A 27,933-nucleotide genomic window follows, 5' to 3' on the forward strand; every position below is an offset into this window, starting at 1 on the left:
AGTTAACTTTTGCTTTGTATTTATGGAATCATGATTATACCTATGGACACGTGTCAAGCATTGAAGATGGTGATGAGGGTATACCTATAGTTAAAGTGGTGAGCAAAAATGCTCCAAAAGCCTTAGGGTGGTATGAAGTCATATTCATAATCCATTGAATCGCAAGTTCGCTATGTATATATATAATTGTCTGTGAACTCTTCAATCATAAAGCTGTCCATCAAAATTTAAATAATAATAAAAAGGAGAATAATATGGCCTACCCAATCAACACTTTCTGATGGGAGTCATACTATTTTGTCATGCACGACAACAGGTATTTGTAATTTAAATATGGAGTCGGGTGGTTAAAAAAAGGATTAAGAATTTAAATATTGGAATTAGGTTGATTGAGATTCCGGGAACCATCCAACTTGTTTTAATTAAATTCATTTAAACCCACACAAGTTTACAAACTCCTCCTCCTGTCCTGGCTAATTAATAACTTATCAAAAGCTAATTTGTTTTCTAGAAAAACAGTATTTTTTATTTTTTGGTTTGGTTTGTGTTTTGAGGGTTTTAGTACGAGTAACAGTTTTAACTGTCATTTTAACAAAACAAATCCAGAAAGCTTTTGAAAATATGCTTTTACCTAATAAAGGTTTGCCTAAAGTGATGAGGTTGTGGTTTTGGAATGGGATTCTCCTCTCTCTCTCTCTCTCTCAAGATAAAACAAAAATTAGTGTCATAACAAATCACAATTAGCTGCTGCTGCTGGACCCTGCAAACTCCAATATTATCCAGAATGTCTGCTTTGGTTACACGATTGATGATCTAGAAAGCCAAATCAGACGGTCAGGATTGGTGTGTACAGTACTACAGTAGAGTGGATGAAATGAAAGGATAATTGAGTGCACGTGCGAGAGGTAGGTTTTTAAGTGAATTAATTAAAGATTAAAGAAAAATGGAAGGTGGGGAAGTTTGGTGGCAAAAGTGGGGGATTGCATTGGATACTCTGAGCCTCTGACGGTGGCCACAGCACTCAACCACAATTGAATGATGCAACAACCACACACCACCAGGAGTTGGAACTTGGACAGACGAACGGTGCCGTTTGTATACATTCACATCACATGTGACTTTTTCAATCTACCACGTGGATATATGCAATGCAAACAAAGCCATCGTCATTCCTCACCAGACAAAGAAAGAATAAAAAATATTTGTAAATGTTTTTTTCTTGCTCGCCCGTGAAACAAGCGTGTTTCATGCTCTGCTCTTTCTTTCCTTCTTTCTTTCTTTCTTTCTTGAGAGAGAGAGAGAGAGAGAGATTGAGTTCACAGATTTCATTCATATCGGGGGATCCATTTGTTTGTTGTTACGTAAAGGACTTGAGATCTTTCAATTTGGCATGAACAAGTGGCAACCGCTGCAAAAATGGTGTTACTTTCGTTTCTGGTGCACGGCAGTGGTCTTCTTCTTGTGATTTCAATTCGGTGTGGCCTTATTGTTGTGTGCTGGTGCCTTTTGGACCACCGTCGATATAATACGCACAACACAAGAGAGAGGGTATGTATCTCAATGCACGTGTAAGGTTCGACTGCCCAAGATCATTTATCAAATCCTCAACCCAAAAAAATAATAATAATAATAACAAAGATCTCAAGAAAATAAACTGGGAATTAATTGGATGATCAAGCATCACGTAGGCGACTTTTAAAAAGTTTTTAAAAAAAAACGAAATGACCAATATAATCAGATATTACTTAGCAAACCATCTTCTTACGAACAATTTGTTGTGATTTTAGATTTAAGAAAATAATTTTGAACTTTTTTAGTCCACTCCAACCATAAGCAATGTAGTTGTAACTCAAGAGCAGGTGGAAATGAGATGAACAAAACTTTGAAAGTAAACAAAACTGCCCTGCAAAAACCTAATCCAATAATTGTACGGCATGTAACGCCAGTTAATAAGCTTCAATTACAACTGGGAGAAACAAGAAATCAAATGTCAAAAAGACATCCAACAACCAACGGCATTGAGCAGAAACATAACTGTGGGAAAACATGCAGATTTCCCATGAGCAACTGGGTAATATTTTCATAAACCTCAAAAGTCTCGAGATCAACTACATTGCTTGCACGCAACGAGTCAGCCTCTGAATACTTGTGAGAAGAATCAAAATCCTATACAAAAAAGAAGGTGAACATCAAAATATATAGCCGGGAAGGGATGGCCATCTTAAATCGAACCATTTATTGTTTTTTTTTCTTTTCCAGGAAATTGGAAGGTGTGGTTCATTTATGAGAACAAGGGGACCTTCAGGTTTGAGGGAGGGAACAGTCATTGGTCATCGGCAACTTTCCACTCTAGATTCATGGAAGCACAGTTCTGACTTCTTTCCTATCTGCTCCAAATGACTGCAATAAAACATTTATCAGTGAGAAAGAAAAAAGTAGTTGAGTAAGCAATACATCCAAGTGACCGCATTACATGTGAGAATTTAGCTGCAACTGCGGTAAGGAAGAAAGTAAGAAAATCTTCCAGTGGGAAAGAAAGAATTAGTAGAGTAAGCAATACATCATGCACCCTAATCAAGTGATACCAATCAGCTACCAAGCCAAGGAAATTTTAAATCTGCCGTAAAAATACTAATCTTGACCTGACCCACCATTCAATAAACTTGAAGTCACCCAAAAGAATAGCAATTATCTTTGTTATGTCTATTTTCTTTATTGTAGAGTCATTTGATCAGTCTTTCAAAGCATACCCTCAACTTCTTGAAAATTTGTTGGGGAGGGTGAGAGATCACAGAGAGAACGGTTCTTGAGAAAACAGGGGTAAATAAAGGGACAAGCCAGAATTTATCCTTTCAAAACCATGTCCATGTGGACAGATGACTATTTTACAATACATATGTGGGTGGGGTTAGTTTTGTCAGGTTTTCACAACCAAAAACCGGCACACAACTTGACCTATTATATGTATTTCTTTTTAGCACGTCAACCATAACATTTGCAGAATCTAAACAGAGGAAGCAAATGCAGGCTAGATCCGATGAAGTTATCTTTACTCTCACCAAGTACATCATCTAAGATATGGTTACAATTTCAATGCATAACTTCTGGATGAAAACTTTTCTCAAGTTTTTTACCAGTTACAAAAAGGAGAACAAATTGCAAAAGCTTTTTAAGTTTCTTATGTTACGATTCCAATTTCTATAATTTGCAGGAATGTAATCTATACTGCTCCAATGATCATGATCTCGCTTTCACCTAATAGATGTTGGACATAGATGATCAAAATTCTTTTATACCCAGGCCCAGGGAAAACTAATACCAGACTTTTAAGATATGATTTATAAATATAAGTAACACATCATCACACTTGTATTGGTTAGCATCAGATACCCATCCAAAGCAGTAGTCTCTACAGGCAGTAACTAAAGAAGACAGAAGCTTCTGTTTACTGCCCATAGTGATACAACATAGATAATGAACATCGTGTGCGTGTCTGTGTTGCTGTACACAAGGGAGCAAATATTACCTCAGCCCCATAGCCTTTCACATAGATATTTGTGAAGAGTTCGGAGGGTTCTGGCATTGGGCTTTCCTGGAAACAGGAACAACAAATATCAAAAACAGGGTCACTGAACAATATCCAGTCACAATACCTATTGTAAAAGCTAAAGAGGGGTTAGATGGCTACATGCATTCAGTTAAAATTTACAAAAATAAAAAGAGAGTTTATGAAATCAAATGACCACCACATAAAGCTTCTTACTTTGGCTTTAGCAATGGCTTCATCGACTTCTTTCCTCACTTCCTTCTCAATATCCTGAAAGAAAAGAAAAGAAAAGAAAAGGATAAATACATATCAGTTTTCTCAGACCCCCACAGCATCAATAAGAGAGACAGGAATGAGACCATATTCTAAAATTTTCCCTCAGTTATGAAAATAATTATTCAACAAAATAGAAATGACAGTAGATAGATACAATACAGAAACCACCCTAGTTGAAGAATATACCTTTAGCTCCTTCTCAGTTGCTAGATCGTGAGCAAATATCAGCTTCCTTATTCTTTCAATTGGGTCACGCTCCTAAATCATATAACCAAGTAAAATTATAAAAAGAGACCTTTATGAAATTGTGGCATAATCTCCAAAATAAGGAAAGGGAACAAGGTTTGGAACACATAACAAACCTGTCTCACGCCAGAAATCTCATCACGTGTACGGTAGGTGCTCCCAGGATCAGACATGGAGTGCCCATGGTACCTATAAGTGTCCATTTCAAGAATCTGACCACCAGAAGCAAGAAGACTTGTCAGGCAATAAGTATCATGTAGAGCGACAACAAATTACACAATTATAACAAGTCTGCAAGTCAGAGCCAGAAAAGTTGGAAAAATCTCGCATGACTTCACATATCACACATAACCAGACCATTTCAAAGGGCCCAAGTAATCCTGAAGGGCTAAAAACTTGATCTAACCTACAGCCTGGGTCTGAACGAAGGTATTCATCAATGAACCACATCGTGCTTCTCTTAACTACCGCAATGATGTTGAATTGAAAAAAGGGAATTTTTTTATTCCATTTAGTCTAATACTTGGACCAAAATTTCACATCCTTTGTCATTTGCAAAGCATTCTATTTCTCTTTCCTTTCACAGATGGCATACAAATGCTGCAAAGGCAACTCTTGAAATAGCAACTGCATTGCTTACCCAACAAACTACTAGGGTCCATACAACTGTATACCCAAGTTTATACTAGAATTCTAAAGGATCATGTATCAAATTCCTGAAGGGGTGCTATTAGAGTTGCAATTCCTAGAACTAAGAGAATAGCTCAAACAATTACTGTCAGAACTGCCCCTGGAATAGAGCTAAGAGAATTTCCCTAGGGACATGATTAATTCATAGACCACACGCTTGATCTCTCATTGTAGCTTCAATCTACTATACTAATAGCATACTCTAGCAGCTATAGCATAAACTGCATACAATTGCAATCACAATGCAATTAGTAGATCGCCTGCAAAAATTCATTTGGCCTACCTATCAACAATCATGTTTTTCTTTTATATGTGGAACTGTGAGCCAAATCGACAGAAGATTTGTTAAGGCAATCCTTGTTGCTATAATTTGCTATTAGTAACAAATGGAGAAATAACTCACAATGGGTCCATTCTTCAAAGCATGCTCCTTAGCAAATTTGCATGCCTGCTTTACGGCAAATACATCCATGCCATCTACCTGAAGATTGATCACAAACCATTAGCCAAATGAAAACAAATTAATACTAGAAATTATCACCTATAATGTTTCTACCATTATAATTCGAGCGATAGAATCGATTCAGTGGATACAGCTACCATGTTTTTACCAATCACACAACCGTCATTTCTTAACGTAGCTAAACTTCAAAGCAAATACATAAGCGGTAACCAATGAAATGCAACAAACAAGATTGTACCCGACCTTCAAGCCAGGAACATAATCTCCACGCTTGTAGTATGATGGACTCTTCGCGGCTCTCCACTCTGCCGTACCCATTCCATCTGTGTCAAACGCACGCCCAAATCATTCAAAATGTGTAATTAATTTTGTTTCTTATCATTAAAAAGCCCAAGAAGAAACAATTCTTCCACTACTTACAGTGATTATTCTCACAGACCAAAATGGCAGGCAGATCCCAAAGCGCAGAAATATTAAGCGCCTCGAACAACTGGCCCTGATTGGCCGCACCGTCGCCATACAGAGCAAACGTCACCGTTTCATCCTTGGAGTATTTCTGCCCAAAAGCCAAGCCACATCCCAGCGGAACCTGAGCCCCAACAATACCGTGACCGCCATAGAACCCAGCGTCCTTCTTGTAAAAATGCATGGATCCACCTTTCCCCTTGGAGCAGCCACCCTGGCGGCCCATGAGCTCGGAGAAAATCTGCAGAAGGGTCCCGCCGCGGCCGAGGAAGGTGCAATGGTCGCGGTACGCGGTTATGATGCAGTCCTTTTTGGTAATTGCGGCCTCCATGCCGATGGCGACGGCCTCCTGGCCGTCGTACAGATGGCAAAACCCTCGGATGAGCTTGGCCTTGTAGAGCGAGTCGGCCGCGATCTCCATCCGGCGCATCAACGCCATGTCGCGAAAGAACGTCATGAGCTCTTTGGGCGTGGTCTCGACGGTGCGGGAAGGCACGTCGCACCTGTGGGAGGTGAAGGGGACAGATGTCTCGATCGTGAGGGTGGTGGAGTCATCAGCGGCGGATGAGATCGGACGGCGGAGAGATGGGGTGAAGGATAGGGCGGAGGTGAGGGGTTTGAGGAGATTAGAGCCGGAGGTTGAGGAGGAGGCGAGGCGGGATAGAGCCATCTCTGACCGTTGGATCGATTTCCGGCTGTGTGGGATGGGAGCTGAGACTGGTGAAAGGAGGGTTTGCGGAAGAGCGGGGTGGGGGGGTTTGGTAGGAAAGTAGTAGAAAGGAATCGAAAATGTTTTAATTATTAAATAATTAAAAAATTGTCTTAGTTGGGTATTGTCGTTATTTTGTGGCGGAGTGATATCTTTGACTTAATAATAATTTTTATTTCCTTTCCCCTTTGTTTTTTTTCACCCAAAATTTGTGTTCCCTTCCTACTTGTGCAGGTGTCCTCTCTCTAATTATTATTTTTTCAAGATTTTCATGTTTTTTTTCTTAATTTTACTTAAACACAAAAATAAATTTGTGTATGTTTGACTCTAAATTTCCGTACTAACGCTAGAAATGCCATTTTGGGGTTTGGTGGAAGTAAGCAAGGATGTGGCTGCATGTTGTTTGGTGGGTGCACAATTATATGCCTACAAATTTTGGTGGCTGGGTGGGTGCGTTCCCTTTTCTTGTTCTTTTCGCCAATATCTTACACCAAGTTTTTAAAATACAAATGAATCATGATGGCCTTCTTAGCTCAAAAAGTATTTCAGATTTAATATACATACATATGATATGATGCACAATAAGCTCGAAAGTAAACAAATAAAATTGCATAGATAAAAAGGGTAAAGGTCTATGAATTTATACCCGAGTTTTATTTTGATTATCCAACTAATTTTCGTACTGTTTTAATTATTCTCATTTGTGTCAATTTAGTCCTTTCGTCTCATTATGTAAATGTGGGCACAAACATCTTCTAAAACGGCCTACCTCTCTATCTATCCCATTTCCTTTAAATTGAAACCCTAAGTCACTAAAATCCTCAAAAGGCCCACATTCGAAACCTAACACAACAATAAAACCTAATTTTGCCTCTAATTGCTTAGAATGAACTCAAAAGTTGAATTTACCTCTAAAAGGCACGTCACATGATTAAATTTGATGGAATGATTGAATTGAGTGATCAAAATAGATAGCACCCGAATATTAGTTAAAAAATTAAAATGAAAATCAGATACAACAAAAGTTGAAACCCAAAACTCAAAAATTGCTTTCATCCTTATTTTTCTTACAAATATGAATGAGAGCCCAATAGAGGCCCAGGTCATCGATTATTGGGCCCAACTTGTGTACCTTCTTAACTAGTTTGAGAAATCTACACGTCAACGGCACCTACTTTGTCCAAATCAACAGTAACGAACAAATGGTTCAATTCAAATCAACGGTACTTTAATCGAAAACAGTTACGCAACGGAAGCGACGTCGCATCGTCACTGTCCTGTCCACTCTCAAAATATCAAAATAAAAACGATAAGCCCACAACTGAGCTGGAGCTGGGGTGCCCAAAAATCTCTCCCGCCATGGACACTCTCTCTATCCTCACACCTCCTCATACCTTCACGCGCCTCCTTTCTCTCAAACGCTCTTCTTATACCCTGCTTCACCATCTCCCCCAAACCACCCAAGCCCTAGGGTTTTGTTCCCCCAAATCACCTCCTACATATTCTCCAAGCTCACTGCGTTTTCGAGTCACTTTCCAATCCCCAAGCTCAGCCTTCCCTGCAAAATCTCAACTCTCCGATGCCGACGAAGAAGAAGACGAAGACGAGTACGAAGAGGACGACGACGACGAAGACGTGGCGGCGGATGAGTATGACGACGTTCCCGACGATATTATGTCGGACGGACTCGAACAGAGCGACGATGAAATCGATACTTCAATGGCGGCCGCAGAGCCGTCTACTCGGCCCGAGGAGTTCAAGTGGCAGAGAGTAGAGAAGCTGTGCGGCGAAGTTAAAGTGTTCGGCGAGGAAATGATAGATGACGAAGAGCTCGCTTCTATCTACGATTTCCGAATCGATAAATTTCAGGTGAGTTTCAATTTCGAATACACCATTGAAGATTTTATGAATCGTATGAATTCTGAATTACATTTTCTTTGATTAATTTTGGATAGAGATTAGCGATACAAGCATTCTTGAGAGGTTCGTCCGTGGTGGTATCGGCACCCACGAGCAGTGGAAAGACTCTGATAGCAGAAGCTGCTGCCATTGCAACCGTAGCCAGAGGAAGGAGATTGTTTTACACAACTCCGCTGAAGGCCTTGTCCAATCAGAAGTTTCGAGAATTTCGGTATGCGAGTCATATTACTCTGACAAGAAAAGAATATATACATTTCTTGGTGAAGTTTATGTAAAATGCTGAAGTAATTGATCCTTGAAAATAGCAATGTAGGTGATGTACTTGTAAGTCATGATATGTTGAATTGAATTAGCTGATGCGTTGTTGTAATTTCAGTGAGACTTTTGGCGACGACAATGTCGGCCTTCTTACTGGAGATTCGGCAGTGAACAAAGATGCTCAGGTTTTAATTATGACCACAGAGATCTTGCGCAACATGTTGTATCAGAGGTATAAACAACTTATTTAATCAGTCCTAGTAGCAGTAGTTTATAGATTTATGTTCTTAGTTTTTCAGTTCAACTTCTGAGTTTATTCTTGGAATAAGGAATGGTATTTCACTTTAGCTTCTTAATGCAGTGTGGGAATGGCTTCTTCTGGGGATGGACTTTTTCATGTGGATGTTATTGTCCTGGATGAAGTTCATTATCTAAGTGACATGTACCGGGGTACTGTGTGGGAAGAAATCGTAAGTGCAATTTGTTTCCAGGAAACTGCTTCAATGCCAATGATATTGTCATAGTGTTTCGTTATATAATCTATGAAATATTTCAGGTTATTTATTGCCCCAAAAAAGTTCAACTCATATGTTTGTCAGCAACAGTTGCAAATCCAGACGAATTGGCTGGTTGGATTGGTCAGGTATTTTGCTCCTTTGATGATTTAATGCTCTACATTCACTGAAGATATATTACATTTTGACACACAGTATTTCGCTCCTTTCATCCTGTTTCCAGATTCATGGTAAAACTGAATTGGTAACTTCATCAAGGCGTCCAGTACCATTGACTTGGCATTTCTCAACGAAGACTTCTTTGTTACCACTTCTTGATAAGACAGGAAAGCACATGAATAGGTACTTTGCTTCTCATTATGATTAGTTTTTGTTATTTTTATTGTATACTTAACTCTTAGTTTTTACCCAATCAAAATATCTTGGAGATTCTCTTCAGCTTTATCTGATTTACATGGTTAAGCTTCATCAGAGTTATTCTGCCAAACATTCTGTTGGTGGAAATTTAAGGTTTATCTTGCAATTACCATGAAGATTTCTTAGAGGCTCTGCCAATATAGGACCATCTATTAATATTTAAAGTTTATGTTTTCTTTGAATGGAACAGGAGGTTGTCAGTCAATTATCTTCAACTTAATGCTTCAGGAACAAAATCTTACAAAGATGATGGGTCTAGAAGGAGGAGTTCAAGAAGACGTGCAAGTGAGATGAGCTATGATGACAGTACTGGTAACATGTCTAGACGACCACTTTCAAAGAATGACATCAACTTAATACACCGTTCGCAAGTATGATTCATGCATTAATCTTGTGAGACAAATACAAAAGCAAGCCTTGTTTTCGTTTTTGTTTTGGTTTTGCTAGGGACACACTGATTGATTAAGGATGTTATGTACCTGACCTGTGAGATCAGTGTTCCATAAACGATTGGCCAATAAATTTGACCATTTGAATTTTTTTTCCGTTTCTTTTTGCTCTTTAGGTACCTCAAATTACTGATACATTATGGCACCTTAAGTCTCGAGATATGCTGCCAGCAATATGGTTTATTTTTAGCAGAAAAGGATGTGATGCCGCTGTTCAGTATGTTCAAGATAACAATCTCTTGGATGACTGTGAGATGAGTGAGGTTCAACTAGCCTTGAAGAGGTTCCGCATTAAGTATCCTGATGCTATCAGGGAGACTGCTGTGAAGGGTTTACTGCAAGGGGTTGCTGCACATCATGCTGGCTGTCTACCTTTATGGAAATCATTCATAGAAGAGCTGTTTCAGCGAGGACTTGTTAAGGTTGTCTTTGCTACAGAAACACTTGCTGCAGGAATCAACATGCCTGCTAGGACAGCCATTATTGCATCCCTCAGCAAAAGAAGCGACAGTGGACGTACCCAATTAAGCCCAAATGAACTGTTTCAAATGGCTGGGCGTGCTGGACGTAGAGGGATTGATGAAAGGGGTCACGTAGTGCTTGTTCAAAGTCCTTATGAAGGTGCTGAAGCCTGTTGCAAGATTGTTTTTGCTGGACTTGAACCTTTGGTGTCCCAGTTTACAGCTTCATATGGAATGGTGCTAAATCTTCTTGCCGGTGCAAAAGTTACCCATAGATCAAAGGAATCAGATGATGCGGAAGATTCCCAATCAGGTCGAACTTTGGAAGAAGCTAGAAAGTTAGTCGAGCAAAGTTTTGGAAACTATGTTGGCAGCAATGTTATGCTTGCTGCAAAAGAGGAGCTTACTAGAATTCAGAAAGAAATTGAGATACTGACTTTGGAAATTAGCGATGATGCCATCGATAGAAAGAGCAGGAAGCTTCTATCTGGACCAGCATATAAAGAGATTGCAGATCTACAGGAAGAATTAAGAGCAGAGAAACGTCTAAGAACTGAACTTAGAAGAAGAATGGAATCTCAGAAACTATCTTCACTGAGACCCTTGTTAGAGGAGTTTGAAAATGGACACTTGCCCTTTTTGTGCCTGCAGTACAAGGATTCTGAAGGAGTTCAACACTCTATCCCGGCTGTTTATCTGGGGAAGGTTGACTCATTCAGTGGTTCAAAGCTTAAGCACATGGTTTGTGCTGATGACGCTTTTGCACTAAATGCAGTAACCTCAGAGTTTGAATCAAATTTAGTTTTTGAACCATCATATTATGTGGCTCTTGGTTCAGATAATTCTTGGTATCTATTTACAGAAAAGTGGATTAAAACAGTTTATAAGACGGGCTTCCCAAATGTTGCTTTAGCTCTAGGAGATGCTTTGCCTCGGGAAATTATGAGTATGCTTCTGGATAAGATGGAACTGAAGTGGGAGAAGCTTGCTGAGTCTGAACTTGGTGGTTTTTGGAATATGGAAGGATCTCTCGAGACATGGTCTTGGAGTTTGAATGTTCCTGTCTTGAATAGTCTCTCTGAACATGATGAGCTTTTGCATAAGTCAGAAGCATACCATAACGCTGTAGAGCGTTACAAAGATCAAAGAAATAAAGTTTCACGTCTGAAGAAGAAGATATCACGTACACAAGGCTTTAGAGAATACAAGAAAATTGTTGACATGGCCAAGTTTACAGAGGAAAAGATTAAACGCTTAAAGGGTAGATCAAGACGTTTGACTAATCGAATTGAGCAAATTGAACCCTCTGGTTGGAAGGAGTTCTTGCAGATCAGCAATGTCATACATGAGACTCGAGCATTGGATATTAATACTCATGTCATGTTTCCACTTGGTGTAACTGCAGCTGCCATTCGAGGAGAAAATGAACTCTGGCTTGCCATGGTTCTTCGAAATAAAATCCTAATAGATTTGAAGCCTCCGGAACTTGCTGCTGTCTGTGCAAGTTTAGTATCTGAAGGAATCAAAGTTCGACCTTGGAAAAACAACAGCTACATATACGAACCTTCTAGTACAGTAGTCGACGTGGTCAACTTCTTGGATGAGCAGAGAAGCTCTTTTTTGCAGCTTCAAGAGAAGCATGGTGTGAACAAGCCTTGCTATTTGGACACCCAGTTTTCAGGTATGGTTGAAGCCTGGGTTTCTGGGTTGACCTGGAGGGAAATCATGATGGACTGCGCGATGGATGAGGGTGACTTAGCGCGGCTCCTACGACGAACAATCGATCTGCTAGTGCAAATTCCTAAGTTGCCTGACATTGACCCACTACTGCAAAGCAATGCGAAGACGGCGTCAAATATTATGGACCGTCCTCCCATAAGTGAGCTGGCTGGATGAATGACATTATATTCTAACAATATGAAATTTGTAGACCAACAATTTCATAACATCATGTACTGTGCCGATTGGCCGTCCCAGAGCCAATCAAGCTCTTTCATTCTTTTTTCATCTCTGAAGAAAACAAGTTCAAAGTCGATATCTAAAACAAACAATAGGTAAAGTCTCCCAGAATGTGATCTTTTATCAGCTGTAATTGTATCAGTAAAATTATCTTGTACAATCAATTCAGTTTCTACTGCTCATCATGTGGGGAGTATCCTTTATATATAATAAATAAATAAATAAGTTTTTGGTTATATTTTTTAAGAATTTCATTGCTATTGTTCGAGGAAAAATAGGTGGTAAGAAAGTAATTGTACAAATGATTAGTCTATTCTGAAGAATGCCCAAGTGAGTCTTATTTTTCGGATTCATGTGTCGATATGGCTGTGTAGCAAAGCCAACCTAAACACGATGTTTTTATTTTTATATGTTTTTGTTATTTTAAAACACAATTGTTTCAAGCTTTAAGCTTATCATTGGTTCCAGCAAAACTGTTCATTGTCATCCAAATTTTACTGCATTATTATGGATTTCCTCGACGGAGGGCTTAAAAGAATCAAACACTGCAAGGGACCTTAGAATGGAAACCGCTCTCTGGCGAGCATTCAGTAGGACTAATTTCGGAATTTATAAAATAGTGTAGAGCCATACAAGTTTGAGATAATTAACAATCTCAATCCACGCATTGCAAATACTACACAAAAATTACAGGATGTACAACTCGACAAAAAGTACGATTATGCACGATCTATACACAAATATCTCAAGCATATTTCAAGAATTTTTCTTCTTCTTTGAAGCCTCATTTCTCATTGACATTGACATACCTACGGACCAACAATTAGCATGGTGCAAAATAAAGGTAAAAGTCAATATTTAACAATTGACGTTCATACGAACAGCAAGTAAAATCAGTCAGGCTATTTTAATGACCGAAACATATAAGAGAAGTGTCCACTAAAAAATTAATACGCCAGAAATAAAATAAATTATAAAAGATTAACAAAAATTATCGATGAATAAATTGAAAATGTATCTCGAGTTTACAACACAAATTACCTATATTTACATGAATGCGGCTCAAAGTGCCAACTCAAAGTATACATTTCGAGCCGTATCCTCCTCAATGCTTTTATTTGGTCGGAGAGAGAACTACGAGAATACAAGGTAATCCCACAAAAGCTTTTTTCGCTCACGGCGCCTCAAATTTTTCGAATTTCCAGCGCCAGGGTATGTAATGTGTGCAAAATGCTACTGCAGAACCGAAAGACAAATGTATTACAAAATAGTTATAAGGCTTCTCCCTTCATCTCAACATGTGAAGAAATTAAGTTTTGGCATTTAAAAGAAAAGCAATGAAATATTCTTTTTCCAATTGCATGGATGAAATGTCAAGTTCCGAGATTAAGAAGCGAGACATTCATTTTTCCATTAAATACCAACATCTTATATGCGTCTACTGCAAGCATGTGAGTGGAAGAAAATTGGCATTAAAAACATGCAAGCAAAAAGCAAAAACCAGATAAGTACATACCATATTTACTTGATGGTCAAAATAGGGCATATCATGAGCCAGAAAGCAACTGGTGAAACCGCTCTACTCTACTCGAACCATTGGAAGACCTGGCCAGCTTTTGGCATGAACTGTCCCGATGCAAAGTTTTCCTTTTCCTTTTTGTCCGAAACAGGAAGTCTTCTGTATCTAAAACGTATGAGACCTACCACATACAAAACTCTAATTGATTAACAGAAGCAGAAAACCAGATAAACAAACCGAATAATAGAAAGACAATACCCATAATGCCACAATTTAATGCAAAACATATCATCATAATGCACCTAAATATAACTAGCTATTATAGCAGAGTATTAAATGAAGTACCTTGGATGAATGGCAAGCTATCTTACACTCCAAACCATTGGTGACTTTAAGTCCTTCCATGGCCTCACAGATAGCAGACAATTCATCACTACTACCATACGCACATTTGTTCCTGCAAACATCACCAAAGCATTGTTAGTCATGACACTCAGCTTCCTAACCTTCACACTCTTAATTATAGCCAACATACCTCTTCAAGAAGATCCCAGACTTCTCTTTTTTGTCAGGAAGAACTGAGAGGAATTCATTGTGCAGATAAGCGGAAAAATTAGGGTCCATGGAAACAGCAGTCATTTCAGGCTTATCATGCCCAAAATCCATAAGCTGAATAGACACCTGGGTTGGTAAGGATGACTGCAAAGAAACAAATCATGATAATAAATTTAGAGAGCTGAAATTCTATAATCCTATAAAGTACTACAACTTATAATACCACATAAAGGGCCTACACATTCAATGCGATAAATGTTCTCATCATGAAGAAGAACACGAGCATTTTCATGATAAACCACATCTACAAATCTTCCTGGCTTTCTTGATTTTTCAAATGCATAAAGTTGGACAAGTTTATTGTCCATCTCATCACTGGCGACTGTTTGGAGCTGAAAAAAGTACATGAAGCAGAATATTTGTGGTCAACAAAGGAGAAGGGAAAGAAACTTGAAGAAAGGGGAAAAAAAGAAAAGAAAATTAAAGGGCAACGAACCTGTTTAACAAGCTTGTAGATCAGCTTGTCTAATGTGAATAGAACATATGATTGTGTCCCAATGATGGCTCGACAATCATCCTCAAATTTTGTATTGTCAGAAGAACCGTCAAGCAAATTGTAAAGTGCATTCATGAATCTGTACCATATAATAAGGAGTTAGGAAGTATGTTCACTTCAAAGTTGCGAACAAAACAAGGAGACCAAAGCAAAGGTACCTAGCATAAGAATCCGAAGGGCTCATATCATTTGAAGCCCGCCACTTCCTCTCAGCAGATGATGAATTAGTCTTTGCCGATTGTATTCTCTCATATAGTGTCTGTCAAATTAGTGAAAGGGTTGGGATACAAGTATATCTAAACCAACATCCACTAAATTCAAAAGAATACAGACACACACACACACACACACAAAGGACAATCTATTGGTCAAAGTTAAGTACTTGCATAAAAGCCATTAGATTAGATATGGACGGTTGAGATACAACTAACCCACTTTGATCCACTATGTATCTAGGAAGTTCATATATGATCTAATCGCTGAAATGCAGTTACTTAAATATGTAAGAAATACACATACACACTGGTGTGGTAGAAGAAACCTTACTTGGTGAAGCCTAAAAAGCACATAGAACGAATCATTTCCATAGAAAACCCTAGAGTCCTTCTCCTTGTCATGTAAAGCTGGAGGAACATGCTTTGCAAGAGGCTTCACAGTCAGGAGAAAACGTTCTGAAAACGGTAAAGATATTCCATCTCCTTCAACATCATGGGCATCAGCCATCCCTTCAGCTTCACCTTCACTCTCTGCCTTAGTATCATGCTCATCATTGTCCCCATCTTCCTCACGCTCTTCACGAGAACATTCCTCTCCATCACCAGACTCACTACCAGAAACATCACCATTCTCGGAAGCATTTTCACTATCCTCTGATGACCTCTGAGCGCTTTCCTCACCTTCATCGTCAGCATCAGCATCATTTTCTCCCCCTGTCTCTCCACCGCACATTTCTTCTTCCGCATGTCTGGCTTGATATTGCCTGCCAACAACACCATCCTTTGGTTTTTTGACAGCCTCCAAACCAGCTTCTCTGTAATTTGCAAAATTATCCTCCTCAAAATCTCCATTTGGAGATATTTCACCTTCCTCTCTTTCAATCTTGAAGTGTCTAGCAGACTCTTCAAGATATCTGAGACCTTTGGTGCCTTCTCCAATTGCTCCATTTGAGGATATAACAGGTCTTGTAGAATCACCACCCTGTGATGTCAAAAGGAACATAAAAATCTTAAGCAGATATTTACCATGACAATACATAGATCAATATCCAAGACCTACCATCAGCTATAGTCAATCCAAACGCCAGATTCATGGGTAGTAAGGAATACAATCAATGGATTGACTTCTTAAAAGCTGGCATAAGACTTTATTTTATGATATACAAGTAAACCACAGATTTATTTAACCATCTAATTTCAATGCATCAAGATTCTAAACTATACCTTCAAGATGGTAACTTTAAATATCAAGTTTACGATCTCAATAAAATCTAAACAAGAAGGCTACAGAATTTGCCAGCAAAGCCAACAATTTATATAGACTCTAATTTTAGCTCATTTGATAGGTATGTTGTTAGAAATCTTTCAGCTTTTACCAAACAAACTCACGAGAAGATTCAACATGCCATGCACAGTATTCCACAAATCAGTAGAAAAGTCTGCCACAACATACTGTAAAAAATCCTGTGTACAAAATCAAAAATTATACTATATGAAACTCTCTTTGTTCCCATCTTAACTAAAATGTTCAATATACATAAGAACCAAAATTAAAACCATTCACACATTGCAGAGTTAAATATTCTCTTACTAAACCTTCAACCATGAGTAATGAAACTATTAACTAAAATTAGTTTCACCATAAATGTATCACCGCACAGTTAACCTTACCTCTGATGAAGGTAACTCAAGCCCACCGTCAACAGTGCCATTACCTGGTCTGGATGGAGTAGGACTAAGTCCTTTCAGAAAGAAAAAAGGGTGGGGTATTTCAGAAATCTAGTCATAGTTTTGAAAATAATAGTAAGAAAACAAAAGAAGCAATATGTCCAAATAGTACAGACAAAAACTTTCAGTGGTATCATTCTGCAAACCTGATGAGTTTTCTTGATTAGTTCTTCCATTACTTTGCTCCAACCCAGGGGGTGATAAATTAGAATTGACTAATCTTTCATTGGAATTGTCTTGTTTGCTAACTCCAGACGTTTCATCGGCTGTAGATGCATTACTCTGCAATTTACCTTGTTGAGAGGTATTGCAGAAAGTATCACCTTTACACGCAGCACGATCAATGTCAAGGGAACTTTCATCTTTAACCCCATTAGCCCCATTTACTGCCCAAGTCCTGCAAGAGCTTGACTGTTCAGGTTGAATGCTTTCGTCTCCATTTCTTGACGAATTTAACTGTTTGGAATTCGTTGCAGTAGCACCACCACCAGGACTGCCATCAGTGTCTCCCGCACTCACAGTACCATTTTTGCCAGTATGATTTTTCGCCTTCACTACATCTTCAGTATCTTCTGCACCTTGAGGCCGAGTAGGAACACCAAGCATTGGTTCAAGGAAGGTTGTCCATATCTTCATAACTTTATCCAATTGCTCGGTAGTGCAAACTTCTCCACAAGAATATTTGATGAGTTGATACAGATCTTCATGGATTTCAGGATCAGGGTACTCAAATTCCAAATTGGGAATAATAGGTCGTCTATTTCCAGCAGCGACTGAGAGAAGAACGTCATCTTCCTTCCGCTTCTTCTCACTGATCTCTTTAATCTCCGCCAGCAAGGCTGCAAAAATTTGTTCACATCCACGAGAGGAAAGTGGAAACAATCAATAATTCCCATAGTAAAAAAGAGTGATTGCAAAAAATGGAAGAATATAGATTCTTAATAAATTAAAAGGAAACGAACGAAAAAAGCCTGCTTTAATCAATAAAAAGAAAAGCATGGCCTGCCCAAAAAGGAAGATTAACAGTGTAGGATATGATCTCATTGATCTTTTACTTCAAGTAGCATACATAATTATAGTGGAAACTGCGATATGAAGTTTTTGGATTACCTTTTGTGCTTAAGCTCTTTGTGTCCTGTTGCTTGAAGTAGAAGCTACGATGATCAAGTGACTTGTGATAGTTCTTGGCATATATATCAGCCCAAACTTTATTAAAATCAGAACGACACCTTGCCCACTCTTCTTGCTTTTGCTTCAAACGGGTTAATATAACAGGCAAAGCTAATGGACCATTTTTTCTCAACACATCCATCACATCAAGCCCATGGTCACCATATAATCGCTCAATGCACCTCAGATTCAGAGCTAGAAAAGAAGAGAGGAGAAGAGTCCCGTCAAATATATATATATATATAAAGAAAAAAGAAAATCAACAGCTGAGCTCAGATTACATAAACAGGCATTCCTCTATTCAGTCATTAAAAAGAATATAACCTGTGAAATGTTCTTCAATACGGATTGGACTGTCCATCTTGATCGTATTGTTATTGATCTTTTCTAATAGTTCTTCAACACGCTTGGTTGTTACATTCACGGACTCTAACAACATATCCAGTTCAAACCTAAGAAAAACAATAAGAAAAATTACCCAGTGACAAAGTCAATATAGCCAAAAACTGGAAATCCTTTCAAATAATTGGTAGTGCAATAAAGGGTAAAATATCGATGCAAACAACATGCACAAGTTTCTCTATTTTTTCGATATTTACCTACCAGAAAACAAATGTCAGAAACAAAACACAGGTTTCATCATTTATAAATCAGTATGCAATTTAAGTGCAAGAATGACAACATAAAACCTATATGCCAATGACAATGAAGACAATTGGGGAGCAAAAAAAGAAAAACAGAGAACAGCCACATTCAGTTGATGCCTCTTGGAAACAAATAAATAAAGAGAAAATCAACGTAGATACTGAAAATCTAAGGCCAACCTATCATCCTCACAACGAAACAGGCTTTCTTCATACTGGTTTTTGCGCATGTGTTTAAAAGAGTAATCCTCACTTCCAGAAGTGACGGATACCCAATGATCATTCAATACTTCAGACGCAAGCTCCGTTCTTTGGCTAGCAGAAGGTATTGGATACTGCAAGACATATATAAATACAAATTCTGTAAAAGCATCAAACCTCCTTAAAAGTAAACATAGACGATTATCTAAGAAAGCATCACATACATTCTTTGGAAGGAGACGATAGCTTGGAGTGCAGCGCTCACAGTTAGAGAGGTCAAGCTCATTAATAGGTTTTGCCAAGTATTTATCCTTACTGGAAAATATAGAAATCTTCTGGCCTCCGACTTCTTTATTTCCAGAGGCGCCATTTTTCTCAAGTCGATCCCTTTCTCGAGTTTCACGCTCTCTATCTTTAACCCCATCATCCCTTTCACGATCTCTATCCCTATCCCTATCCTCTACCTTCACTGATCTGGGTAAATGTCCTTCATTCCACAAGGACTCTGTGATGAATCAAGAATTAAGAGTTGATTTTCAGGTCAATGGACAAAGTACAAAACTCAAAATGCATGTAAACCTCAAATTGAATTAAGAAAAAAAAAAAAGGAAGCCCGTGCCAGTGCCCGAGCTCTTAAGATAAACTAAGAGGAGGATCTAACTTATTGGAACAAAAAGGGAACAAATTATGTTACGTACTTTTACTCATGACACCAGCAAGGAACCCATCTGCAGGACAGGACTCAATTAGATATAGTGTTAATCACAGTACATAGAGCAGGTAAAAAAAATTAGACTAAACCATTACCTTTCTTCTCACAACATGCCAAAAATTCATCAAACCCATCCATAAGATCCAGATACCTTCCAAGTAAATCACCCACCTACAAAAGCAGAAATCTACAAATTAGAGATTGTATTCTGATTAATGTCCTTAAACGAGTAAGGAGATGATAAAAGTTTATATCTATATAACATGCACGTCTTACCAGAGACTGCAATTCGGATCTTGTAATAATTTCCTTGCTAAAAATATGGAGGCACTTCAGAAATTCCTGGTAATCATCAGGATTTCGTAACTTCTCCTTCACCTTATCACAGTAAGCAAACTCCTGGCCATACATACCTGCCATGAGATGCAATGAGTAAAAGAAGCTACTGAAGGAACAAGAACAAACAGGCAGATGAAGTGCTCAACAAAAAAAGAAAGAATGTAGAAACAATGCTATACTTGATACTCACACTAAACTTATGCCTGTGCAATGACCTTGGCTATCCAAGGTCTGCCAGTACTTACTTCCCCCCACCCCCTCCCCCTTTCTCACACACACACACACACACAAATACATATAGGAATAAAGAAAATTTCTTACTAGATGGACAGCTTTTCTTTACTAAGTAGTTGATCTCAATAAGTTTTGGTTATTACGTAAATTAGTTCAAAAACATCATAATCCTCACTTTTGGCAGAATTTTTATCATCATAAGAGGATGAAATGAGATGTTCTGCAAAGTTTTCATCGCCTTCCCCACCTGGATGCAATTGTTCAGTAGCCAAGTCTTCAGTCCTACGAGCAGATTTCCGTTTGTGGGGAAAATGTTGCATGTTGAAGTCCCTACTGCCATCATGGTCGAAATCTCTATCATCCCGGTCACGTTCTCGTCTTTCTCTATCTTCTCTCCTCTCCTTCTCCTTCTCACCACGCCTCCTTTGCTCTTTGTCCACTTTCATCAGAGCTCTATCGTGGTCAGGATCAGGACGGTCAACACTGAGATCGTGGTCAGCATAAGAACCCATGGTCCTTTCTTTCTGGCAACATTGCACATGTACCAGATGTTAGCTTCAACAATGAGATATTAATATGAAAAATAAAACATGAAAAGTTGACACAAGGCTGAGAGGCTGAGAATGAAATAAACCTTGTCAACATGCATTTGCCGCATAGGGGGCATAGCAGAGCTCCTATCACGGAGCATTGAGTTTCTATGAGATGGAGCAAAGTGAATGGAGGCTGTTCCTGAAGTATCAGGTAAAAAGTGAGTAAACTCCACAAGTAAGTCTGAGTGTTCTTGGAAAAGTGCTGCAACCTGCAAAAGGTCAAATTGAATTTCTGAAACATGAGATGAATGAACATAACCAAATGAAGGGATAAGGTATGCGAAGGATGCAACAACACACCTCCTGGTAAACCTCTGTGATGGACTTGTTTTCCTTTCTGTACATATTCAGAATGTCTAAAAAAGATTTATAAACACGGTCATCGCCTTGAAATCGGGTCTGCAGGTAGAGAATTCATTAAGTTAGAAAACTTTATAGAAAACCCGTGACCTCAGATTAAGCTATGAAGTGATGTTCCCACCTTAATCTTGTTCACGAAATTGATAGCTTCTTCAAATTCAACAGGCTTCTTTTGAGGAGGCTGTTGCTCGTCCTCAAGTGGGAGGGTGATTTCATATCCCTTCGGCAAGAAGGTATTGAAACCTAATATTAGCTCTCGATGCCCTTTAAATAAATCCTTCACCCTCTCTATCACACCCGCAGTGTCAATTCTACAATCAACACAGTACACACAAACTCATGTCAACAACACGAGCTCATATAAGCAAATGTCCACCCAACCCTCCATCAAGTAAAATAAGTTTATAAAGTCAAGCAAAGCATGTGTCATAATCGAACCTTTGGGCCTTAAAGTCTTTCATCACTTCAAGAAATTCTTCGTATTTATCCCTGTTGTCTTGAAATATATCCTTCACCGCCTTTAGATATGCTAAGGCATCACTTGTTGTCAGTTTCTGGGCAGCTGCTCCGCCCATCATCTGGGGTTGCCCCGAACTTCATTGCACAGAAAGAAACTTACAAATTAGTTAACGTGCATCATTTCCAAACTCTTCCAGCAGATCAATAGCCCGGAAAACATATTTTTCACACAAAATTAAACATCATCTTAATTTTTATTCCACAAAAAGGAGAGATAAGAAAAGCCTGCACACATGACAAGGATAATAATTTCTATTTTTGGTGTCTCCTCTATCCACACCCGAGGAAGATTGAAACTTCTGAAAGAATTGGTCCAGAGACCTAAACAAAAATCTGATCTTTTGTCAGCAAGCCAAACAAAAACGTTTAATTTCAAAGCTTTTTACTGTGAAATTACCATCTGATTTTAATATAAAAATCAAAAGTGCACGCACAAACAGTAAATCAACAAGCAGGGACTCGTCAAATTCAAACATCATCATCAAGCAGAAAATACATGGATAATCAACCACAAACATTAACATAAAGCAAAACCAAAGCAAACAAAAAAATATTAAGAAAAAATAAATAGAGAAGGAGATGAAGAACTTACGGCTCTCCTCGAGAGGAAACCATGGGCCGCTTGAGTTGCGAGGTCATAAAAACGTCTTCTCTGGACCTCTTCATCTCCGTCACAAACTCTTTCCCTCTTCAACCACAAATCATGCTTCAAACTGCGATTCAAAGCCCAAGGTAATCCTACAAAAACCAACTCGCTCATTCAAACACAAGCAACAAGCACAGAGCAGATCTAAAACCAAACAACAAAAATTGCAACACAAAAGGTGAGCAAAAGTGACATACAAACAAGAATTCTAATCCCAAGCTCTGAACAGATCACCTTTCGTCAGCCAAATTCCTAACCACAAGAGAAAATTAGAGAGTAATTAACATTTACTTGAAGATAACGCAATGCTTAGAGAAAATTTTCCGGGAAAAATACTGGACAATCTGGAAACGAAGATTACAAAGAGATCGTTAAGTCGTCGAATAGCCACCAAAGTCCTCCGGAACAAGCTTTTTTGGAAGCCAAACTCAAAAGAGCACACAAGGAGAAAGTTATATTGCGAAAATTATCGTGATTCTCTTAGCAACCCAAGGTGGGAGGGAATACGATATTAAGAAGCCAAATTATAAACTTTTCACCTTACGTTTTTTCTTTTTTATCTTTCTCGGAAGACAAACAGAAAACCAGAGAGAGAGAGAGAGAGAGGGAGAGAGAGTTTAGAAAATGTGGTATATATAATATGGGGATATAAATATAAGGTAACACTACTCTCCTACAGCGAGAAGGAAAAAAATTGGGGTGCGGAGAGAGAGGAAGGAAGTCATTATTTCGTTTATTTTTTTCCCGGTCACATTAGAATTGTTTCCCGGTCGCATTAGGATGTGTTTACCGGTTATAGGCGGTTAAGGTCCTCCCACGTAATGAAAATTAGGGCTTTTGTCTCTATTAGGAGGTACTTAACTCCTCGGCACGAGTTAATTACAAAGGGGGCAGTGGCGAATTTTGGTGATTAAGTTGATGTGTTAGGGGTATATGAGTCACATTGTTAAACTTGTGGCTTTTCAGCAGGGTCAGGTGAGAGTGGTGGATGTGTCAAAATTTTGGGCACGCCGTGCTTTTGGCGATTTAGGGTTAGGGCAAAGGCAAAAGGGGGGGGAGGAAGGAAGCCCGTAGATGTTATCTGTTAATGTTGTTGGTGTTTTTTTTTTATGGGTGCTGCTGGTTTGGTATGAGTCTGTGAGTGGTTGTGGTAAATGGAGGTGGGTTTTGTAGATCATGATTTTTGATGATGAAATTGCGTCTAACAAAGCACTTGTCAAAGAGTAATTTAGCTTTGTAATCAATTTTCAGATTTGGGGTTTTTTTTTCTTCTTTTGCTTAGCCTTTAAATATGAGTTTCCTATCGAAAAATAAATGTTTTGTGCATGATTATCTGAGAATGTGGCTACAATTTCGATGTGAAAACAGTGATGGGCTGGGTCTCTGGTTAATGAAGGCCTTCTGGGTTTGGGGAGCTCACTTAAGTCGTGCTGTGATTTAGATTTAGAATGCTTTGCTTTTAAGCAGAGCTAGGGCAAACTTCAAAAGCCGAAAAGGTCCTAGAATCCAACCTCAACTATGTAGTTCAACAAACATGCATTTCAGCAAGATCTGTTTTCCTCATCCAGTTTTAGTGTCAAAATATTTAAACTGAAAACATGGCCCTATTTATGTGGGCAGTTAGATAAAAGCCCAAAAGGATAATAATGGATCAACACTCAAGGAGAGCCCCAATGCCTCATAAATTTTTGTTTTATTTTTTAAAAAGGGAGGCCCAATGTGCCTTACATGTCTGAGAGCCTGCATTTTGAATCCCTATGAGATTCTCCCATCCCTTGGATCTTGTGGACAGGAGTGGAGAGAACTACTAAGCTTTGTGGACAATTCCGATTTGGTATCATGTGGTTTCACTTATAAGGCATGTTAGTTCATATCTTCTGAATTTTTACAATTAGATACCTCAACCTTTCTAATTTATTGCATATGATTTTGCTATTAGAGTTTCCATCAAATCTCCTGTTCGTTGCATACGTGGCATTTATGGGTCTCACATTTTTGTTTAAGTGTAATAAAATATTCATAGAATATTTAAAAATCAATTTTAAAATAAGAAGAAGAAAAAACTCCATCATCCCCAAACCACCCCCTTCCCCAACTCCAATCCCTAAGCCCACGCCACTGCCCAAATTAATCCCAACTCAAAGCCTCAACACCACCGTCCCATCCACCTCCACCTCCACCACTGCCCAGATTCATCCCCAAAAATCCCAAGTAACCCAAGACCAAAACCCAATCTCCAATCTCCAAACCCCAAATCCCCCAAACCCCAATATGCTAGGGAGCTTTTATAGCCACTCGAAAAAACCTATTATGCACTTCTTCTTATAAAAAGAAAGAGTGCAATATAAGGAATATAAAATTAAATCAGTAATTAAATACTATCAAAATCATGAATGGGGCGTAGTTGATTCAATTCCATAATTTCTATACCTAGGTTCCCCAATTCATTGATTTCCCTCATTCCTTATAAGCAAACATGACATTAGGGAATTGTTATTGTCATGCCAAAACAGTTATTATGCACTAATTATTATCTATATATATAAAGCAAAAGGCAGAGGATTGTAAAACATTCAAAATACCAGAAAATGCTTTTAGTTAATGCAAACATTAAGAATTGAAATTATTAATTAAATGAGGATAATATGGTAAATTTACACTTTTTCATATTAAAAAATTTTAAAATTAAAAATAAAATCAGATAATGAGTTATATTTTTATGAAACACAACTACCCATTATCTTTTTTTAATTCTAAAATAAAAATTTTAAATTTTAAAAAAACCAATTGGCATTGTGGTCTTTGGGCTTTCCTAGCTACTAGCGAACCTAGTTGGGGAATTAGGTCCGTTCCAGGGTCCCGCTGAGGCCCATGGGTAACTGGCATATAAGCCATGATCACTGGGTGGGTAAGAAGACCCCCTGAGCCTGCCTTCATATAGTTAAGAGGCCTACCCTATCTTTATGAGACCCATCCCCTTCACCAAGTGAGAAGGCCCATTCTAGCATATGCAGCCAAAACCAAAACCAGAAGCAGTAGATGATTGTCTTGTCTTGTCTTTGCTGCAGTTGATTGAAGTTGCAGCCTCCTTCTCCTCCTCCCTCCATGTGGAATTATTAAATATTCCAATGATGCATATATTCCGAACATTGTGCGTACCACGTAAACAGTAGAATTATTACCCATCTCTGGTCCCATTTCCAGTGGCAGTGCCCTACAACTCTAGGACAGATCCCCAATCAATCATGCATCTTATTAGATTCTTAATCATAAGGCAGAGAAAGAAAGGGTTCATGTATTTAATTCCATTTAAGTCTCACTAGTGTACGTCTCATAGCTTTCACCTACATCAAGTCATAAATTTATTTGCACCACAATTATTTGACGAATTATATATGCTATATATTATGTGAAACCACACCGGCCTGGAGTTATTATATTGATTCAGCTCAGTTCCTCCTTTTAAGCTGAGTATAGGTTGTGTATTATACTTGCTCATAACATTGCTGCTTAAATCTCATAAATAGACTTCACAATGACTCGAGTGTCAACTTTAAACTCTATGATACATATGCATGTTTAATCTCATTTACTTTCGAGCATCGAACATAAAATTTAATTAAGCTGATTAACTCGCAAAAAAGACTTACATATAACGAGAACATCACTATTTTGCTATTTCGGACAAATAACACAATGACACATGGGAAAATTATCATACTTATCATTGCGTTATTGATTGTGAATAGCAAAAAATGATATCCCCGTTACATGAGAGTTTCTCTCAATCAACTCATTCTACTTATCTTGACCACCAATTAAGCCCGTAGGGTATGGCAATCCTCAAACTTCTCCAACATATACAGTGAATATATATACTTGATATGCGTTGAGCACATAAATGTAATATTGTCACACGCATAAAAAGGGTACTATATAGTTGGAGAATGGAGACGTGGTCAAATGCTGCATGCTAACATACTAACAGGGTTAAGCGAAGAAGTGGAGAATGTTTTTGTGGGGATGCATTGCCTCATTATCATATATGCCTCCTGAATCTCATCTGAATATACTAACTTATGATGAATTAAGTTTTGGTAATAACCAAGCAGATAAATAAGTATATTTGTCCATATCGACTTGGCCATATCATTCAAATTTATACGAAACACACAAGCTGCATGTGAGAGTGTCGAGTGAGAGGGAAAACACACATGGAAATGGAAAGAGAAGCCAAAAGACGTAGGGGATATCCATATTCACTTGAAGGAATTCGATGGTTTTGGTCTACATTTCGGCCTCCCCCATGTGAAAGGCCTAGCAGCAATCCAACGACAAAATCTTATCAGATGGGGTCTGCTTCTCAGTCAAACAACATGGACCACTGGCAGGCCAGGCGCCTAATCCTATATATCCACATAATTTAGAGCCATCTCCCTATTTCCTTCAAAGGGTAAGAATTTAAGCTAATGATTAATTACATACTTCTAATCTCAATCGTTGAATTGCATTTCAAATGTAATTCAATAATCAAAATTAGAAATATATAATAAATTCTTAAAATAAGATACTTATTAACGATCTAATTATCTTAAATTTGGAGGTCTGAGTCCGAGAGCTCAAATTATTATTTTAGCCAAGCGGTCTTTTAGTTAAGTTATGAGTTTCCATAATTTTAATTTGATTTGACAAGGAGCAATGGACAAAGTTTGTGTCGGTTTGTTATCAAAAGATTGCACCCTCAGAACAGAATTGTGTGTTTGTTTTCATTATTAATCAGTCCAAAGGCAGCGCTTGTAGGCCATCTAAAAGGAAACATTTATTATTTGACACTATTATATTATGGCATAAAAGTCCAGACGACAACAACACTTAAAATGACAAACATGAGATCAGGAGGACCAATCGACCCAACTCAAGTTATATCTTCGTGTGTACTGTTTTTTATATAGCTGCGTTAAACAAGTCTCCGGGCACATTAAGATCACCTACCATGCAATGCGTTCAAATATATCAGTTTTTGGTTCAAATTTTTTATTATACATACGAACGATATTAAAGGAAGGAATTCAAACACATGACCTTAAATGCAAGAATAACTGCTCTTAACCACTTAAACTATAAGTCTCTTACAACTACGATTTTTTTTATAATCATGAAGTGAGAAGTCAAAACTTGTTAAAAGTGAGGAGGGATGAGAAAAGAGAGAAGGGATCTTCCTCCTTTTCCCGTGAATTTGCCTTTCATATCTCAAGAGAGAGACTCAAATTCAAACTCACATGCATGTTCATCTTCAGTTTTCTCTCTTCTGAAGAAACATGCCCCTCACTCATGATTAGGTTCCCGTGCTAATAACGATATCGAATATGTGTTGTAGTGGACGTACGAAGTTGACAAATGAAAAGATCGACTTGCTGATTCTTCTCACCCATATATATCATGATTCATGAACGCTGGTTTCAGCTTTGAAGGCAAGTATGCAAGGGTTATGGATATACTTCAATATTTTAGTTGAGATAACGTAAGGCTTATGGATGTTTAAATAATATTTTAATTTGCATTTCAGT

General features: G+C 38.3%; 3 protein-coding genes across 6 annotated transcripts; 1 reads left to right on the plus strand and 2 right to left on the minus strand.

The window, feature by feature from the left end:
* Positions 1–1,889: 1,889 nt before the first annotated feature.
* Positions 1,890–6,476, minus strand: LOC110760796 (pyruvate dehydrogenase complex E1 alpha subunit). Its single transcript, XM_021963121.2, has 8 exons — positions 5,643–6,476; positions 5,466–5,545; positions 5,163–5,240; positions 4,186–4,281; positions 4,010–4,081; positions 3,764–3,817; positions 3,527–3,592; positions 1,890–2,400 (listed from the first exon to the last, which is right to left on the minus strand). The coding sequence occupies exons 1-8, from the start codon at positions 6,355–6,357 to the stop codon at positions 2,356–2,358; spliced, it is 1,206 nt and encodes a 401-aa protein (XP_021818813.1). The 5' UTR covers positions 6,358–6,476; the 3' UTR covers positions 1,890–2,355.
* Positions 6,477–7,693: 1,217 nt separating this feature from the next.
* On the plus strand, positions 7,694–12,613 carry EMB25 (DEAD/DEAH box helicase). Its single transcript, XM_021963147.2, has 8 exons — positions 7,694–8,265; positions 8,352–8,527; positions 8,693–8,806; positions 8,936–9,044; positions 9,131–9,217; positions 9,313–9,431; positions 9,697–9,877; positions 10,072–12,613. The coding sequence occupies exons 1-8, from the start codon at positions 7,756–7,758 to the stop codon at positions 12,310–12,312; spliced, it is 3,537 nt and encodes a 1,178-aa protein (XP_021818839.1). The 5' UTR covers positions 7,694–7,755; the 3' UTR covers positions 12,313–12,613.
* A 352-nt stretch (positions 12,614–12,965) lies between these two features.
* SNL4 (SIN3-like 4) lies at positions 12,966–22,995 on the minus strand. 4 transcript variants are annotated; one of them, XR_002527328.2, is made up of 26 exons: positions 22,728–22,995; positions 22,564–22,618; positions 22,313–22,458; positions 21,640–21,795; positions 21,323–21,512; positions 21,142–21,240; positions 20,883–21,050; positions 20,424–20,772; positions 19,952–20,088; positions 19,771–19,846; positions 19,662–19,691; positions 19,188–19,468; positions 18,943–19,097; positions 18,443–18,570; positions 18,059–18,313; positions 17,095–17,787; positions 16,892–16,962; positions 15,552–16,202; positions 15,164–15,264; positions 14,946–15,084; positions 14,689–14,841; positions 14,430–14,593; positions 14,240–14,351; positions 13,892–14,075; positions 13,417–13,611; positions 12,966–13,184 (listed from the first exon to the last, which is right to left on the minus strand). XR_002527328.2 is itself a non-coding variant. In XM_021963350.2 (25 exons), the coding sequence occupies exons 3-24, from the start codon at positions 22,384–22,386 to the stop codon at positions 13,923–13,925; spliced, it is 4,335 nt and encodes a 1,444-aa protein (XP_021819042.2). In that variant the 5' UTR covers positions 22,387–22,458; positions 22,564–22,618; positions 22,728–22,995; the 3' UTR covers positions 13,316–13,611; positions 13,892–13,922. The 4 variants fall into 4 exon arrangements, 3 of the variants coding, with proteins under 3 accessions (XP_021819042.2, XP_021819062.2, XP_021819054.2); XM_021963350.2 differs by lacking the exon at positions 12,966–13,184 and having other exon boundaries at positions 13,316–13,611; XM_021963370.2 differs by lacking the exon at positions 12,966–13,184 and having other exon boundaries at positions 13,316–13,611; positions 20,496–20,772; positions 22,728–22,994.
* Between the last annotated feature and the right edge of the window lie 4,938 nt (positions 22,996–27,933).

Source organism: Prunus avium, chromosome 1, assembly GCF_965620075.1.
Source record: "Prunus avium chromosome 1, drPruAviu1.hap1.1, whole genome shotgun sequence".
Lineage (NCBI taxonomy): Eukaryota > Viridiplantae > Streptophyta > Magnoliopsida > Rosales > Rosaceae > Prunus > Prunus avium.

Coding starts and splice junctions, on each gene's coding strand:
- SNL4 (XM_021963350.2), bottom strand. CDS start 22,386: ATGAAGAGGTCCAGAGAAGACGTTTTTATGACCTCGCAACTCAAGCGG. Junction 19,098..19,187: donor ATCGTCTCCTTCCAAAGAAT/GTATGTGATGCT, acceptor TATGTCTTGCAG/TATCCAATACCTTCTGCTAG. Junction 16,203..16,891: donor TTGAGTTACCTTCATCAGAG/GTAAGGTTAACT, acceptor TTGACATCACAG/GGTGGTGATTCTACAAGACC.
- LOC110760796 (XM_021963121.2), bottom strand. CDS start 6,357: ATGGCTCTATCCCGCCTCGCCTCCTCCTCAACCTCCGGCTCTAATCTC. Junction 4,282..5,162: donor CTTTGAAGAATGGACCCATT/GTGAGTTATTTC, acceptor TCTGGTGGTCAG/ATTCTTGAAATGGACACTTA. Junction 3,818..4,009: donor CAACTGAGAAGGAGCTAAAG/GTATATTCTTCA, acceptor CTTTTCTTTCAG/GATATTGAGAAGGAAGTGAG.
- EMB25 (XM_021963147.2), top strand. CDS start 7,756: ATGGACACTCTCTCTATCCTCACACCTCCTCATACCTTCACGCGCCTC. Junction 8,266..8,351: donor TCCGAATCGATAAATTTCAG/GTGAGTTTCAAT, acceptor AATTTTGGATAG/AGATTAGCGATACAAGCATT. Junction 9,218..9,312: donor TGGCTGGTTGGATTGGTCAG/GTATTTTGCTCC, acceptor TCCTGTTTCCAG/ATTCATGGTAAAACTGAATT.